The sequence below is a fragment of the Antechinus flavipes genome, chromosome 3, assembly GCF_016432865.1.
Source record: "Antechinus flavipes isolate AdamAnt ecotype Samford, QLD, Australia chromosome 3, AdamAnt_v2, whole genome shotgun sequence".
In the NCBI taxonomy this organism is placed as follows: domain Eukaryota; kingdom Metazoa; phylum Chordata; class Mammalia; order Dasyuromorphia; family Dasyuridae; genus Antechinus; species Antechinus flavipes.
Genome location: NC_067400.1, coordinates 600,152,392 through 600,169,501, shown reverse-complemented (window position 1 = coordinate 600,169,501; position 17,110 = coordinate 600,152,392). Strand labels below are relative to the sequence as shown.

Sequence of the window (17,110 nt, the reverse complement as noted above, 5' to 3'; positions counted from 1 at the left end):
AATTTTTCACTAGAGTGACTGCCACAGGGGTCTGCAGTAAATTGGCTCAGGACCAAGCCCTGGAGTCCCCCAAGTTTAAAGTATGAAGAGCTAGCAAAGAAGACAGAGAGAAAAGCCAGGTAGAGTGATCAAACTCCTCTAAAAGCCTGTCCATTCAATGTCTTGTCCACCCAACTCTACTAAATCACTGAGATCAGTCCAGTCAGCTATTTCTTCACAAGAGTCAGCTCATAAGCATCTCTCAGAAGATGACAGAGCTTTCTGAGCGAGGCTGGCTCTACCAGGCCACGTCTACAAAAAGTATGAAGGATACTACCTTTCCCGAGAAAAGGTGAGAAAAAGGTGAGTAGCTCAGGATGAAGTCTATAGCACGGGTCTCCAGACTTTCGAGAAGAACAATGGAACACATAGGAGAAAACTGTTTCAACACATGAAATGCGTTAGCTGCAAAAAGAACAAAGCAAATTACTTCAGAAGTTGTAATTCATCCACATGGTGAAAACTGCTATGGTGCCATTTTCCAAACTTGATCACCTCCATCTTAGAGAGAAAAACTAGTTCATCTGCCCTATCTCCTAATGTATGGACTATTACAAGAGCCTTCAGCCCAGCCTTCTACTCTTCTCTTCTCTTTAATTCATCCACCCCTCCCTGCCAACTTAGCCCAGTCTGCTCCTTCGGACTCCCAAGTATGACTGCCATCTCTTTTCCCAGCCTACAAGCTGTTTGCTGCTCATCTCCTATTCCCTCATAGGTATCCTTTACCTATGATGGCCTGGAGCCCTGGTCCACCTCCTCAACAACTATGCTCTCTCCCTTCTCTGAACACAAGTTCCAGACTTTGAGGCATTTATCATATCACAGGGCCTATCACTCATATCTGCAGCTATGACCCGGGTGTCCTCTCTGCCTCTCATCTCCATGCTAAGGATCAAGAGGGCAGAGGCTCTATCTTACTTAACTCTGGATCCTTCAGTGCCCAGAACAATATCCTATCTATCTATATAAATGCCCATCTCAAATTTGAGGAATGAATAGTGATCATTCTCCAGATCTTTTAATTACCTGAAAAAAGATGATCTTTGATCAACGCTCGGACTTCCAGTTTCATATCCTTCAGGCTTTTCTCTGGCACCACGTACCTAATTGCTTCAATAGTCAGGGCACAGTTGGTGAGGGGAGAATAAAGGTCATAGGCTGGCTGGCCCTGGCTGATGATAAAACCAAACACCTGTACTCGGCCATAAAGACAGGTCATCCGACACTTCCCAGTGAAGGTAAAAGTCTAGTGGGAAAGAAAAGAACAAAAAAAATTAAAGTTTACATATCTGGAGACCAATGATCAAATAATTACAAAATTCTGAGGAACTCATTTACCATCGTGTCATAATTTCTAAACACCAAGAAAATAAGGACGTGGGATCATTTTAATCTAGAGTCTGTGAACTTAAAAAAAAAATTTTATGGATAGGTTTCCTTTGTGAATCCTAAGTATTCCATTTTATAAATTCTCCAGAAAAAGGATGAATAAGCTTTTCTAGGCCACTCTAGGGTTAAGAATTCTTCCTCTACTCTATTCACCTCATTATAAAGATGAGAAATTAAGCTCAAAAAGTTAACATGGGGAACCATCCCTTTTCTCTTCCTTGTATCCTCCTCCAAGCCTTCCCAGAATCCATTCTGGTTGGCCAGTGGGCAGGAAGGCAAGAGGAGGAAAAGTAGCTCACCAACAAGCATTTATTAATGGCTTTCTATGGACCAGAAATCACCTTTCCCCACCTGCTGAATCGTTCACAGGACTTGAATGAGATGCGAGTCAACAACTCTGTTTCCTGAAAAAAAATATAAGGTCCCTGGTCCCTGGGCTACCTCTATGCCCAGATCTTAATTTAATGGGTCTTTGGCCTTGCTGCTCTGTACCCTAATGCTCTTAGACACTTCCAGACTTTCCATCAGCCCCTGAACATTCTTTTACAAGAGGAAAGCTCTGAGAGCAGGGAGATCCCTGATTTTTCTATTTGTAGTCTCAGTTCAGAGTTTAACAACTTTTGATTTACCGACTCATCCATTCCCAGACCAAGGTCACAAATGGTGGATAGGCAAACTAGTTTTTTGGTTCCAAATCTTCTTACTCTAAATGAGGGGTTCTTTCCACTCTGACCTTTCAGGGAAGGGCTGCTTGTTATAGTCTCTAAGATAGTGTTCCTTCACTTTTCTGTGGCATGGATCCCTTTGGAAATCTGTTGAAACCTAGAGGCTGCTTTCAAAATGCACAAAATGCAAAGGGTTATAAAGGAAATTAGTTATACTGAAAGTAATGCAAACTTTTAAAAGTAGGTAGACCAAGCTTTGCTCTAAGACAGCGCTCCCTATTTCATTAATCTCCCAGGTTATGCCTCTACAGCCAGTGAAGACATCTTTCACCGTGGCCAATGGGACTGTGAAGAGGCACCAACAAAAGACTCACTCATCCAATATACTCATCCTCTAGGGAAAAGCGACATCCACATGAAGTTCCGTTAGCCACTAGTTTAAAAAAAAATCCAACCAGCTAAAGCAGAGCCGCTCTTGCCAACGCTAAACAAACTTGTCAAAAGTAGGCCTTCGAGTTCAGATCATAAATTTGAAACTTGAGCATCAGAAAGGAAGCCAGCATGGTGTAACATCAAGAGGTCTGAACCAAACCCCATAGTTCTAGACGCCACGCAATGATCTATAAATTTGAACAAGCCAATCCCTCAGCATCTGGGTCTTTGGCTTTCGTTTCTATAAAATGCTGTGGTCGGGCCAAAATCCCTTCCAACTTAAAAACTGTGATCGGTTCATCACTTAAGCCCATTCCCTTTCCATGCCAACAATCATTCCCCAAACATAGAAGACCCCAGCTTGGAAGGCCTCCTTGGCCATGGATTCACCCATTTACACGGCCAGGCAACCCAACCCTGATTCGGATGCGGAGCCTGGGAGAGGTGGAGCCGCAGGCCCCGAGTAGCAGAGGCCACGTGCAAACGCAGGCTTCAGGCTCCCACAATGCTCGTGGTGCTACAACTTGTATCCCTTCTTTGTCAAGCTCTTCTATTTCAGACGGGTGAGAACACTGTTTCCCTCCAGGGCGGGCAGCCCAGGCTCCGGAAGGGACTCGGAGATCGGCTCCACTTAACCGGTCATCTCTAAATTAAGGGGCGTGGCTCGGACAACGCGCCCCGGGCCGGGAAGGAGGGTGGCTCAGACCCGCGCGACCTCCCGGGGCGGAGAGGGGGTGGTGGTGGTGAGGGAGATAAGAGGAAGGGGAAGACCGAGGGTCTCCATTCTCCAGTCAGTTTCCCTTCCGTGAGAAGGGGCGGTGCTGACGTCAGGGGCAGGGAGCTGTTTCCGTCACGCCAATTAGAACCCACCTCCCCCCCCATAACTCGCCGTGAGTGGGGCGGAGTCACTGGCCCACGGGCCTCAGTTTCCCCGGGGCTGACCTGCGTGTGGCTCAGCAGCACTAGGAGGCCGCCCTTGCTCCGCACCACCAAGGGCTCTCCCGGGCCGGGAGCCCGGGGGGGTTCTTCGGGCCCCTCGGAGTCGCCGCCCGCCAACGGCCCCGGCGGGGGGGCGGGAGCCACGCTCTCCTCCGCGGCCTCATCGCGCTCCCTCTGCGTTTGTAGCTCGCGCAGCTGCCGCAGCTGCCTCCATTGACGCTCCTCTAGCTCACGTTCCAGCAACTGTTCCTCGCGCTCCCGGCGCTCGCGCTCCCGCTCGGCGCGCTCCCGCCGCCGCTCCTTCTTCCTCTTCGCCTTCTTGTCCCGGGCGCTCCACTCGCTTCCCACTACCACGGCGTCCGCCGCGTCCTCATCATCGAGCCAGGCCACGCCGTTCGCCTCGGCCTGCTGAAGTCGCAGCCGCAGCCGCCGCTGGTTCCCGACCGTTAAGGAGCGGGCCCGCCGCCGCGCCCGGCGGCCCACGCCCAGCGGGGAACGGGCCCGGCGGAGGCGCGTCCAGCCTAGGCGGCTGGTGCACTCCTTGCTGTAGACCATCACATCAGCCATGCCGCGTCCGCCGGCTCCCGCCGCTCCGTTCCCTTGGCGCCTCTCGCGAGAACTGGCTGGGCTTCTTCCTCCTCCGCGCCCGAGGACGTCATGGGAACGGAAGCGTCGGGACCCGCGAGCGCCCTCGCGCGGACCGCTGGCGCAGTGCAGGCCCTCCCTTCGCTCCCCTCCCTCGCCTCCGGAAGGGGTCTACCACCTGGCGGTCGCGCCCGCCCCCGAACCGGTGGAACCAAAGCAGGCGCTCCTTTGCATGCCTTGATTTGCATACATTTGTCTTATAGCCTAAGGAGGAATCCGGGGGACTCCCGGGGCGGCGAGCATGGAAAACTGGAACGGACCCCGTGTTTGCCGCCCCTCCCCTTGCCGGTGCCCTCCCCGAGTCGAGCCTGGGTTTGCTTGGAGGCCCAGACCAAGGCTCCCAGAGGAAACTGGGCCTGTCAGAACAGGGGCGGACATTGACCACCCAAGTCCCCGAAGCCGGGGCCCCAACTTGTGCGGACCCTCAGCCAGCCCACCCCACCCCACTACCAAAGACTGCATCGGGATGGAGCTTCCAGAAACACTCAGGTGCAAATCCTGCCACCAGCAGCGCGCTGACCTTGGACAAGAAGGGCATTTGGTGAATGCCTGCCTCAGTTTCTCTATCTGTAAATGGGGATAATAAAAGCACTTGCTTCCCAAAGCTGTTGTGAGGATCAAACGAGGGAAAAGTTTGGCATACAGAAGGTGCTTAATAAATGTTTATTGCCTTTGCCCACTAAGAGTTTGAGTATTTTTTAATCAGCTTTTCAGGTGAGAGGAGTCCAGTTTATGTCACAAATTGTGGGTCTTTGGACAAGTGCCTAAATCTCACATCAATTCCCTCTCCCTAACTACCAACGTTTGTATGAGGATCAAATGAGATGGGGAGGGGGGGGGGGGAAGTACTACATAAATCTGAGCTTTTATGCACAGTTCTGCCCTTCTGGTTTTCCCATCATGTATTGAATACCTCAGAACAAACAGAATTTGAGTTTCAAAGAGTTTCAAGAACAAATGTCTCCATAAAAATTTTGGTAGCAGCTACCAGTTCATCAAGCTTTATGTCCTAAAGTCCACTCCCCTGCTCCCCTAGCATTACCCCATGCTAGAATTCCTTTGTAGAAAGTGGGGTGGGAAATTTGACACCTTTTCCTGACTTCCCAGTCAATCTAAGATCAATATATCTGAGGCCCGAAGGAGCCAAAGACCATTTAGGGGACCCACCCAGCTTGTCAAGGAGGCTGCAAAGACTTCCTAGTGAAGAAGAGGTGTCAAGAAGAAGAAATAGATCCTGTGTTCTGCAGATAGAATTGATGGGTAGGATTTAGTCATTGAATCAAGGTTGAACTGAGTTTGGATTTGAGGATAATAAAAATTAGGTAAGAAATAACGGAACCTACAGTAGAGTAAGGGACTATGACACATGCACAGATAATTTATACAAAGACAGACATATGCTTTAGTGGATAATACACTGATCTTGAAATCAGACAAACTTAACACAGATGCTTCCCCAAAAGTGCTCAAACATGCATTCAAAGTGATGGATGGGTAACACAGGGGAAGGCAGGGATTCTTCATTTGAGGAGGTCATGGATCCCTTTGACTGAATGATAATGCCTGTGGACTCTTAGAATAAGGCTTTTAAATGCATAAAATAGAATATACAGAATATACAAAAGAAACTAGTTATATTGAAATAGTTATGAAAACATTAAAAAATTAGTTCACAGATTGAGGAATTCAATAATTCAAAGAATTATATAATTGTGCGACTAGGGGGCGCCATAGTGTACAGGGTATGAGCCCTGGAGTCGGGAAGCTTCTTCAGTTCAAATTCAGCCTCAAGTCATTTATTTGCTGTGTGACTATGGCCAAGCCACTTCATCCTGTTTGCCTCAGTTTCCTCATCTGTGAAATAAACTGAAGAAGGAAATGGCCAACCACTCCAGTATCTCTGCCAAGAAAACCCCAAATGGGTCAAGAAGAGTTGGGAATGACTGAAGACAATATGGATTTAAAGCTCTGAGTGAGGGACCTTTAAGGCTAAAATCAACCCCTTGATTTTTACAAATGAAAAAACTGAGACAGAGAAAGACTTTTTAAGAGACTTTGACATTTGACCCCAAGTCTTCCCTTCTCCAAGTTCATTGTCATCTCCATGATAACATACTGCCCTTCTCACTCCAAGATGTCTCCCCGAACTCCTTCCCTTATTTCCAACAAAGTGCAAAAAAGACGTGCAGAACAAAGCAATCAAGACCTGCCTTGGGAAATTGGTCAGGGAAGGATCAGTTGCTCTAGTGCCAATATACAGTAGGATAGACCTCCCCCCCAACTAAATTATACAAATAGCTTCCTTTAATGCAGCCTCCTAGGGTTTAGCAAAAGTATGGTACAACAAAAACTCTACCACACCCTTCCTGATCTAAAATCCACAATTGTCAAATGAGAAGCAATGGAGGCCACCTGTTTGAGGCAAGGACTATTCATCCCCTCATTTGCCCCAAGAGCATCCCTTGGGTTCCTGTGCAGAACCGCAAGCCAGGAAGTCCAACTCGAACATTTTAGCTGCTGGTGTTGGGTTTTGTATCATATCCAAAACCCGCCCCTTTCCAAAGCATAAAATTGAGGAGGATGAGGGGAGAGCTCCAGATTCTGCCTCATTCAGTAGTCCTGAGCTTCCAGAGAGGGAGTACCTCTGACACTGAAGTGGAAAAAAAGAGATTCTCCATCTGGACAGTATGATCCCTTTTAAATTTCACTTTGTCTCCCTGCCTCTTTTCATTTCCTGCCTCTTCAGCTTTCAAAAAATAAAGGCCCTTTCCGACTTCAAGATGCCTGGTGACCATATCATCGCAGGACTGTTCCCCATCCACTCTGTCTATGATGAAGTCAGACTCAAACCTGAGGTAACTCTATGTGAGAGGTAAGTGAGGCATTTGAACCCCAACCTCATGGAAGCCATCTACTGAGAAGCACTGATGGCTTCCATGGTGCAATCTACTCAGGTGGAAGCTAACTTGCTAATTCCTTGTCTCTAGAGTTTTGCTGGATTAGGACCTTCATCTGAACCAGCTTCCCTTTACGCCATTCTCTATTGCCAAGATCTCCATTGAGAAAGGTTTTTGGGAATCTGGGGGAATCCTTTCTTGGGATGCTCACCCATCCTCATCTATCTTTTACTCTTTTCCCTCTGCCCTTATCATTTTCTTATTTTGTTCTGGCATCTCTGTTGAATTTTAGGCTCCACCTCTTTTGTCTTTCCCAATTAGACTCCTCAAGAGAAGCCTGAAATCAAATGCCGGTTCAGACACTAGGATGTCTCAGTAGGATCTTGGACAGATTATTTAATATCTGTCTCAGGTTCCTCATTTGCAAAATGGAGATTATTGCCCCTACCTGCCAGGGTTGTTGTGAGAGTAAAGGGCTTAGCACAGTGCCTAGCACTAGGTGCTTTAAAAATGCTTGTTTTCGTCCTCCTCTCAGAATTTTAGAGTGGGAAGGGTCTCGGGAGTCAATTAGTCCAAACTATACCCAAAAAGGAACCTCACTCCAGGCTACTAAACAAATGTTCTCTTCTTAAAGACCTCCATTGACAAGGACTATACTTCCAAAATAGCCCATCATACCCCTGACTAGTGTGAAAACTTTTCCTGACATCACGTGGCCAGATTCACCTTTCTGCAAAGGGATGTAAAAGTCAAGTTTATAGAAACAGAATAACAGGCAGTGACTAGACTTGTGACCTCATTCCTCTTTGGATCTCCCATATGAGGAAACTTCCTCTACTAACTTACTTTCTCTTCCACTAAGTTTTAGAACATGTCTAGAGCAAGGAGAGGTTCATTGGCTTGCCCACCATCCCATGTGTCAGAGCTGAGACTTGGAATCAGGCCTTCCAGACTCCTATAGCCTTCTCTCTAACCTCTGCTTCCAATAGACTAATCACTCTCACAATAAGGGAGTTGCTATTGCCAGTTGCTGAGAGGCCAAAGATTATAGAGCAGATGGTGCTGTGAATGGAAGACTTACCTTAGAGTCAGAACTAAGTTCCAGTCCTGTCCCAGACACTTCCTGGCAAGTTACATGACCTCCCTGAGCCTCAAGTAAGAAAACCTGTAAAATGGGGATAATAGCATATCCATATCACAAACCTTCAAGGAAACATGAAAACCTGAATCAGATGAGATAATCTCATACAGCACCTTGCAAACCTCAGTGTAAAATACAAGTGTTAGATATTCCATTCTGTAGGTTCAAGACCACACTGTAATTGGAAGAGACATCCTGGAGGGTACTTGGGTTGTCGATGACCTTTTCTCTCTGAATCTGCTTTTCCAATAGGTCCAATGGCTTCAATCAACATGGCTACCACCTCTTCCAGGCCATGAGGTATGCCATAGAGGAAATCAACAACTCCAGCTCTCTGCTTCCCAATATCACCCTGGGCTACGAGCTCTACGATGCATGCTCAAAGTCTGCGAATGTGTACGCCACACTGAGCATTCTCTCTCAGCAGAGCAGCAATCGCATCAGAATTCCTGAAAACTTCTTCAGCTATTACCCCAAGGCGGTGGCAGTGATCGGGCCAGATAACACCGAGCTGACCTCTGTGTCTGCATCCTTACTGAGCACATTCTTGGTCCCCCAGGTAAGCTGGAACCTTTTGGATCTCTGTCCAGGCCAACCCTAAGTTAAGGATTTATAGGGGCCATTAGTGTGTACCACTCTATTTTGGGGTCATTTGGGGATTTAGCCAGTGACTGGCGATTTTTGGTTTTGTCTGGTTTACACAAACTTCCTCTTTGTCTTTTATATTTCATGTCATCTTGATACCATTAACTATCCTCTCCTTTACAGGCAAATGTCAAATAAGTGGCTTTTCTCTTTGACCATGCTAACCCTCCTTCATGCCTCCTAAATCCCATCCATTTCATCTTCTTTAGTAAATTGCCTCCCAGACTTTTTTCTCATTCCCTCCTGCCTGCAAAACTGTCCAAGTCTCCCCTATCTTCAAAAATGTCTCCTTTATTGTCCTCTCTCTCTCCCCTTTTTCTCGACCAAACTGTTCCAAAAAAGGTGCCTACATTTATCCCCTCTATTTCCTTCCTCTCGTTCTTTTCTATACTCTTTGGGACCTGAAGGTTGACCTCCTCACAACTCAAACTACTCTCTTCTAAGCTGCCAGTGGATCTCTTAATTGCCAAGGCTAAGGATTTTTTCCTCGGTTCTCATCCTTCTTGACCACTCTGCAACATTTGACACTAGTGATCACCCTTTCCTTCTGAATATCTTTCTTCCAAATGTCTCCCTCTTCTGAGTTTTCATAATTCTCTTGAGACTACTGCCATCCCAACTTCAGTGTTTCTCTATGTTTTTTTCCTTGGCCCAGACCTACAATACTTATTGTATTCCTACTCATCCCCATCTTTTCCCTTTTTTTAAGAGTTCTTAACCTGGCCAGTCTTCTTTTTTTGTTGTTTTGTTGTTGTTGTTGTTGTTGTTGTTGTTTTTAATTCTAATAGCTTTTTATTTACAAGTTATATGCATGGGTAATTTTACAGCATTGACAATTGCCAAACCTTTTGTTCCAATTTTTCCCCTCCTTTCCCCCATCCCCTCCCCTAGATGACAGGATGACCAATACATGTTAAACATATTAGAGTATAAATTAAATACAGAATAAGTATACATGACCAAACTATTATTTTGCTGTACAAAAAGAATCGGACTCTGAAATATTGTGCAATTAGCCTGTGAAGGAAATAAAAAATGCAGGTGGGCAAAAATATAGGGATTGGGAATTCTATGTAATGGTTCTTAGTCATCTCCCAGAGTTCTTTCTCTGGGTGTAGCTGGTTCAGTTCATTACTGCTCCATTAGAACTGATTTGGTTCATCTTATTGCTGAAGAGACCCACGTCCATCAGAATTGGTCATCATATAGTATTGTTGTTGAAGTAAATAATGATCTCCTGGTCCTGCTCATTTCACTCAGCATCAGTTCGTGTAAGTCTCTCCAGGCCTTTCTGAAATCATCCTGCTGGTCATTCCTTACTGAACAATAATATTCCATATTATTTATATATCACAATTTATTCAGCCATTCTCCAATTGATGGGCATCTTCTGGCCAGTCTTTTTACCCTTTGTACTCTGGGACCCAGTGACACTGATCTCTTTGTTGTTCCTTCCACAAGACAATCTCTCCCTAAAATGCTCTCTCTCCTATCCATCTCCAATCCCTCTCTGGCTTCTTCCAAGTCTCAGATAAAACTCTATCATCTACAAGAGGGATTTTCTTTTTTTTTTAATATTTTATTTTATTTTATAATAACTTTATATTGACAGAATCCATGCCAGGGTAATTTTTTTACAACATTATCCCTTGCACTCGCTTCTGTTCTGATTTTTCCCCTCCCTCCCTCCACCCCCTCCCCTAGATGGCAAGCAGTCCTATATATGATAGATATGTTGCAGTATATCCTAGATACAATATATGTTTGCAGAACTGAGCAGTTCTCTTGTTGCACAGGGAGAATTGGATTCAGAAGGTAAAAACAACTCGGAAAGAAAAACAAAAATGCAAATAGTTCACATTCGTTTCCCAGTGTTCTTTCTTTGGGTGTAGCTGCTTCTGTCCATCATTTATCAATTGAAACTGAATCTTTGTCAAAGAAATCCACTTCCATCAGAATACATCCTCATACAATATCGTTATCGAAGTGTAAAGTGATCTTCTGGTTCTGATCATTTCACTTAGCATCAGTTCATGTAAGTCTCTCCAGTCCTCTCTGTATTCATCCTGCTGGTCATTTCTTACAGAACAATAATATTCTATAACATTCATATACCACAATTTACCCAGCCATTCTCCAATTGATGGGCATCCATTCAATTTCCAGTTTTTAGCCACTACAAACAGGGCTGCTACAAACATTTTGGCATATACAGGTCCCTTTCCCTTCTTTAGTATTTCTTTGGGGTATAAGCCCAATAGAAACACTGCTGGATCAAAGGGTATGCACAGTTTGATAACTTTTTGGGCATAATTCCAGATTGCTCTCCAGAATGGTTGGATTCGTTCACAGTTCCACCAACAGTGCATCAGTGTCCCAGTTTTCCCGCATCCCCTCCAACATTCATCATTATTTTTTCCTGTCATCTTAGCCAATCTGACAGGTGTGTAGTGGTATCTCAGAGTTGTCTTAATTTGCATTCCTCTGATCAATAGTGATTTGGAACACTCTTTCATATGAGTGGTAATAGTTTCAATTTCATCCTCTGAAAATTGTCTGTTCATATCCTTTGACCATTTATCAATTGGAGAATGGCTTTATTTCTTATAAATTTGAGTCAGTTCTCTATGTATTTTGGAAATGAAGCCTTTATCAGAACCTTTAACTGTGAAGATGTTTTGAGGGATTTTCTTATTCTCTTTAATGTTAGGGCCTTCTCTCTGTCAATTAGTTCCAACTCATCCTGTCTCTGTCTTGTTTCTACATAACTCTTAACATGTTGCCTTCTTGATTAAATTGTGAATGCCCTCAGATCAGGGGCTGACTCTCTGTTTGGTCATCTCCCCATACTTAGCACTGTGCCATAAGTTATATAGCCAGCACTTCATAAATGCACACAGCCTTCACTGTCCCACATGCTCCCTTCTGTCTCCTCACTCATGTTAGTGCGGGCCTGAATCACTCCACAAACTTGTTCTTTTTTCTCTCTGGCTCAAATCTCTCCCCAGCCCAGCCCTTTCTAAATATAACCACTACAGGGATATTTCTAGAGCAGAGAGCTGAACATAGACCTCAGAAGGTCATGAATCACGGATTTAGAAGCAGAGGAGATCTTAGAGGTCAGTCTCACTTTACAAAAAAGGGACTGAAAGCACACAGAGGTAAATGACTGGCTTAGGGTCACACTGCTCACAGGTCTGAGGTAGGATTTAAACTAAAGTCTTCCTCTCAGGCCGATGCTCCAGCTACCACTTTTTCTGATTACCCTTTGGCTCAAATGTTAACTCCTCTGCTTGGCATTTTAAATCCTTTGCAGCCAGTTCAACTTACTTTTCCAGATCTATTATATAATGCTGCCCTTCATCTACCCAGCCGTACAATTAAATCAACCTTCTACTTCTCCATCTCCCTCCTCTGTGCCTCTGTTCGGAGGCCTTCCAGCCTTCCCTGATTTCTCCCTTCCCCAAACTTCTTATAGTTCTGTTTTGTATACACGTGTGTGTGTGTGTGTCCACATGTAAAGCCTCCCAGTCTCCACCTCAAAGGTAAATCTGAGAGGTTTTACTTCTGTCTCGGTGCACCCGGAAGCTAGCGCAGAGCTTAATCTTTGGTCCTTGACGGACTGGCCTGCACCCCACAGATCAGCTACGGAGCGACCAGCATGATGTTCAGCGACAAGTGGAAGTACCCCTCCTTCCTGCGCACCATCCCGAGTGACAAGCACCAAGTTCACACGATAGTGATGCTGCTGAAGGAGTTCGGGTGGTCCTGGATCTCGGCGATCGGCAGCGATAATGACTATGGCTGGCTTGGGCTGCAGTTGCTGGAGGACTTGACCACCGAACAGAAAATCTGCATCGCCTATAAGGATTTTGTGCCCATTTCAGCCCAACCTGATGACGGCGTGATGCAGGATATGATGCTCTCCATCACCAACTCAGGCACGACGGTGGTGGTGGTCTTCTGCGACAAAGGGCTGGCCCACGTCTTCTTTAAGGCCGTGGTGCTACGGAACGTGACCAACAAAGTGTGGCTGGGCACGGAAGCCTGGTCCATCTCCACTTACATCACCCAGGTGCCCGGCGTTTCAAGGATTGGGACGGTGATTGGCGTCGCAATCCGGCAGCGGCAGATCCTCGGCTTGACAGCGTTTGAAGAGGCTTACATCCGGGCCAAGAAGGCCTCAGAGTCAGCAGCTGAGCCTGCCCAGAATGGGGACCATCACATCTGCAATCAGCACCTGCCTTTCACAGCAGATATCACCTCTGAGCTGAGCTCCTCTTCTATGAATGCAGCCTACAGCGTCTACACTGCCGTGTATGCCGTGGCCCGCGGGCTACACCAGCTCCTGGGCTGCCCTTCAGGGGTCTGTGCCACAGGCAGGATCTATCCTTGGCAGGTGAGAGCTTTGCCTCCACAAAGCACTGTTCTGGAAATTCATTCTCCCATCATTCAGGGACTCAAAGGCAAATCCCCTTAGGAAAATTCTTTCTCCCCCCAGCTTCTCATTCTCCTCCTCTCTGTCATGTCCCTGGCTGCCTGAAAGTGAAATTCAGGGGTAAAAGCCTGAACAGGGGAGCCCCCTATACCTAACCCGGCTCACTAGGAAGGGTAAAGCACCTGGACTCAAGGAGGCAGTCGGATGTAGGGACTTGTCCAGGGCCACAAGGCTAGTAAGCATCTGAAGTCACATTTGAACCCAGATCCTCCCAACTCCAGGGAGTGCTCTATCCACTACCTCCCACCCCACCACCAGCTGCCCTGTTTCCCCTCATTTTAGACAGCTCTTATCTTGAATTCTTTGATTTTGTTCAGATCAGGTATTTAAGGGAAGCTCTGTACAGTCTGTGGTTGGGACATATAGTTGCTATATATTGCAGCTGCTGGAGGAGATCAAGAAGGTGAATTTCATACTGCACGGAAATACTGTGTCCTTCAATAAATATGGAGATCCGGTCAGTGGCTATGATATTATTACATGGGACTGGAATGGCCCTAATTGGACCTTCAAAGTCATTGGAGCTTCCACATGGTACCCAGATCGCTTGGAAATAGATGGGACTAAAATCCTCTGGCACCAAGAAAAAAACCAGGTAACGAGCCCCTTTGGAAATCACAATGGGACAGCCGGTGGCCAGTCCACTCTCTGATAAAGCAGTCACTATCCAGAATTTAAGGGTGACTGGGGGGAGGAGGGTGTCAGGAAGGGAACTATACTTACAAATTCTCAGCATGCCAGATCGTGAGGGGTTGGAGGACACAACTCTTCTCTACCTCTGCTGGGAAAATCGAAAGGGAATTATCCAGGAACGTTGAGGCTCTAACATCTGTCCCTGTGGCCTGGCTTCCTGAGCCTTTTAAGGTCCCTCCTTCCCACCCCCATCCTTTGGCTGTGGCCTCCTCCAGGCTGAACGTGGGATGTCTCTGGTTGGATCCAGGTGCCTCGATCAGTGTGCTCTGAGGAGTGTCAAGCAGGAGCGGCCCGGAGGATAGTGGGACTGCACCACTGCTGCTTTGAATGTATACTCTGCACAGCTGGGACCTTCCTCAACCAAAGTGGTGAGTGTCCGCCTTCCCGAAGCCTGCCTGCTTCCTCACAGTTCTGTCCCCAGTCCCAGAAACCAACACAGCCAAATCTTAGCAGGCTTTTATGTCACCTAAAATAACCACAGACATTTATGTAGTTTGCAAAGCAGTTATTCTCATCAGAAAAGGTAGAACAGAGGCTCAGTGTGTAGCTATAGCTTCTATCTCATTCCCACTTCATTAAAATTGGTTTCCTTTCCCATTCCTTCATAAAGGCCCTACTTCTAGAAACATACCCCCTGAGGAGGCCATAGTTATGTACTCTCTGACCTACCCTGCAAAAGGCAGATTTTTGTCCTCTGCCAAGAAACAAATAGAATCCTCCCAGTAGACAAAATCTTGGCAGATCTACACTATTCAAAGAGAATTTATATAGTAGACCATAGTCAAGATCAATCAATCAACAAGCATTTATTAACTGTGTACCATATACTGGCAATCTTGGTGATTAAAGTGCCCAGTTTTAGGTTGGAGTTTCGTATATTTCTCTCAGAATATTCTTGCTGCATATTCCTTTCTGTTCTTACATACTCAGACATAGAGAAACTACTGAATCCTAAGTCAGAAAGGTACGATTAATGAAAATATTGGAGAGGAAAAAGAAAATCATCTTCCTTTTTGAAGTAGTAAAAATGAATTTGGCCATTCAGAGGAAAAAAGGGGGATACACTGGAGCCCACAAAATAACTGAGCTCAGTAGCAAGGACAGCAGATAGCCCAAGTACTGTAGAAGGGTCTCTAGGATATGTGTGTGTGTGGCCCTATGAAGGTCATAGAAAGGGACATGCGAGAGCTTTCATCTCCTCTGGGAGCCCGCTGAGACAATTCCAAGCATAGAACCCCATTTCTACCGTTTCTCCCCTAATCTGCCCAGTGCTTTGCACACAGCCAGTAATAGAAGTTGAATAATGGAAGCCTTGAGAGCTAAACCCCCAGCTGCTGGCTGCCAAAACTATTCCACAGGAAACCCTCAGGGTATGAGGCAGGCCTTGGATCTCCCAGGCCTCAGGCCTTCCATGTAAACTTTCCTGCTGTCTTTGGCTTTGATGATGGGGTCTCTGCTCAGGATTCTTTTCCTTCCTTCCAGATCAGTACACTTGCCAGCCATGTCAGAAAGATGAATGGTCCCCGGAGGGCAGCCAGACCTGCTTCAACCGCACCGTTGAGTTCCTTCCCTGGCACCATCCAGTCTCCTTGGTGCTCATGGGGGCTAACACCCTGCTGCTCCTCCTGTTGGCAGGGGTGGCCAGCCTGTTTGCCTGGCACCTGGACACTCCTGTGGTGAGATCGGCGGGGGGCAGGATGTGCTTCCTCATGCTGGGCTCCTTGGCAGGTGCCGGCTGCAGCCCCTACTGCTTCCTTGGGGAGCCCACAGCACTCACCTGCCTGCTACAGCAATCTCTCTTTGCTCTGGGCTTTGCCGTTTTCCTATCTTGCTTAACCATTCGCTCCTTCCAGCTGGTCTTCATCTTCAAGTTGTCAGCCAAGAAGCCCACCCTCTATCATTCCTGGGTGCAGAACCATGGACCCGGCATCTTTGTGGCGACAAGTTCGACTATCCAGCTGCTCATATGTATCACGTGGCTGGTGGCCTGGACCCCCTGGCCCACCAAGGAATATAACAGGTTCCCCGAGCTGGTGGTGCTGGAGTGTTCCAGGGCTGGCTCTCCGGGCTATATGCTGAGCATTCTCTACACCTGGCTGCTCTCCATCAGCTGTTTCACCTGGAGCTATCTGGGCAAGGATCTGCCCGAGAACTACAACGAGGCCAAATGCATCACCTTCAGCCTGCTCCTCTACTTTATTTCCTGGATCGGCCTGGTTACCACTTTCAGTGTCTACCAGGGTAAATACCTGCCAGCCATCAACGCGTTGGTCATCATGAGCAGCCTCAGCGGTGTTTTCAGCGGCTACTTCCTCCCCAAGTGCTATGTCATCCTCTGCCGCCCAGACCTCAACACTACGGAGTATTTCCAGGCCTCTATCCAAGATTACACACAGCGCTGCAACTCCTCCTGAGGGCTGCAGCTTAGGCGGGGAGAGAATGCATGGATGAATGGATGGATGGATGGATGGATACTCTGGGTTGGGTAGAGGAATGGGATGAGGAAATGAGAAGTCTCTACCGACATATTCTTTTCTCCTGAACTTTGGTAGTTATAATCACAGAATCTGAGCTGGAAGTTCAGAGGCTAGTCCAAATCATAGCTCTTCAGCACAGCTCCACCGTCAGATTGATGCTCAAGAGCTATAAAATCCAATCCACACCTAATCAAAGTGTCTCCTCAGGCATTTTTTTCAATCTCTACTTGAAGACATCCAGTTTTAATAAAGAATTCTTTATCTGAAGAGATAATCTGTTCAAATTCGAAATAGCTTTAATCCTTTGGAAGTTTTGCCAGACATTAAGCCTAAATTTCTTTCTATCAACTTCCACTGCACTTTAGGATTTAGAGCTGGAAGGGATCTTGGAACACTTGGGTGGAACTCTGGCTTTGAGTTAACAAATGGGCTAATAAATGGACTTAGAACTGGAATACATGAGCTCTTCCAGTATGCCATCATTTTTACAAATGAGGAAACTGAGGCCCAGAGTTATTTGCCCAAAGTTACAGTTATGTGGTAGGAATAGGAACTCAAAGCCTGATTCTCTGACTCTGGTGCTCTTCCTGATATGCTACCCTTTTAAGTAATAGGATCTAAAACCAAGGAGGACTTTGCCTACTCCAAAT

The 17,110-nt window shown here is 46.5% G+C and overlaps 2 protein-coding genes across 2 annotated transcripts in view; one reads left to right on the top strand and one right to left on the bottom strand.

Moving 5' to 3' along the window:
• NOL9 (nucleolar protein 9) overlaps positions 1 to 4,783 on the bottom strand; it is a 25,402-nt gene extending 20,619 nt beyond the window's left edge. Inside the window, exons 1-3 of the mRNA XM_051988677.1 lie at positions 3,468 to 4,783; positions 1,066 to 1,285; positions 317 to 444 (exon numbers count right to left, since the gene is read on the bottom strand). Of these exons, the coding sequence (XP_051844637.1) occupies positions 317 to 444; positions 1,066 to 1,285; positions 3,468 to 4,031 (912 nt within the window). The 5' untranslated portion in view covers positions 4,032 to 4,783. The remainder of the gene's footprint in view (positions 1 to 316; positions 445 to 1,065; positions 1,286 to 3,467) is intronic.
• Positions 4,030 to 17,110, top strand: TAS1R1 (taste 1 receptor member 1). Its single transcript, XM_051990848.1, has 8 exons — positions 4,030 to 4,254; positions 4,313 to 4,650; positions 6,856 to 6,981; positions 8,400 to 8,706; positions 12,433 to 13,191; positions 13,673 to 13,885; positions 14,231 to 14,351; positions 15,466 to 17,110. The coding sequence occupies exons 1-8, from the start codon at positions 4,030 to 4,032 to the stop codon at positions 16,395 to 16,397; spliced, it is 3,021 nt and encodes a 1,006-aa protein (XP_051846808.1). The 3' UTR covers positions 16,398 to 17,110.

Excerpts from the sequence above, each read along its gene's own strand:
- TAS1R1 (XM_051990848.1), top strand. The coding sequence starts at position 4,030 with ATGCCGCGTCCGCCGGCTCCCGCCGCTCCGTTCCCTTGGCGCCTCTCG. Across the intron at positions 4,255-4,312 it reads TCGCGCCCGCCCCCGAACCG|CCTAAGGAGGAATCCGGGGG; the intron begins GTGGAACCAAAG and ends TTTGTCTTATAG. Across the intron at positions 14,352-15,465 it reads GACCTTCCTCAACCAAAGTG|ATCAGTACACTTGCCAGCCA; the intron begins GTGAGTGTCCGC and ends CCTTCCTTCCAG.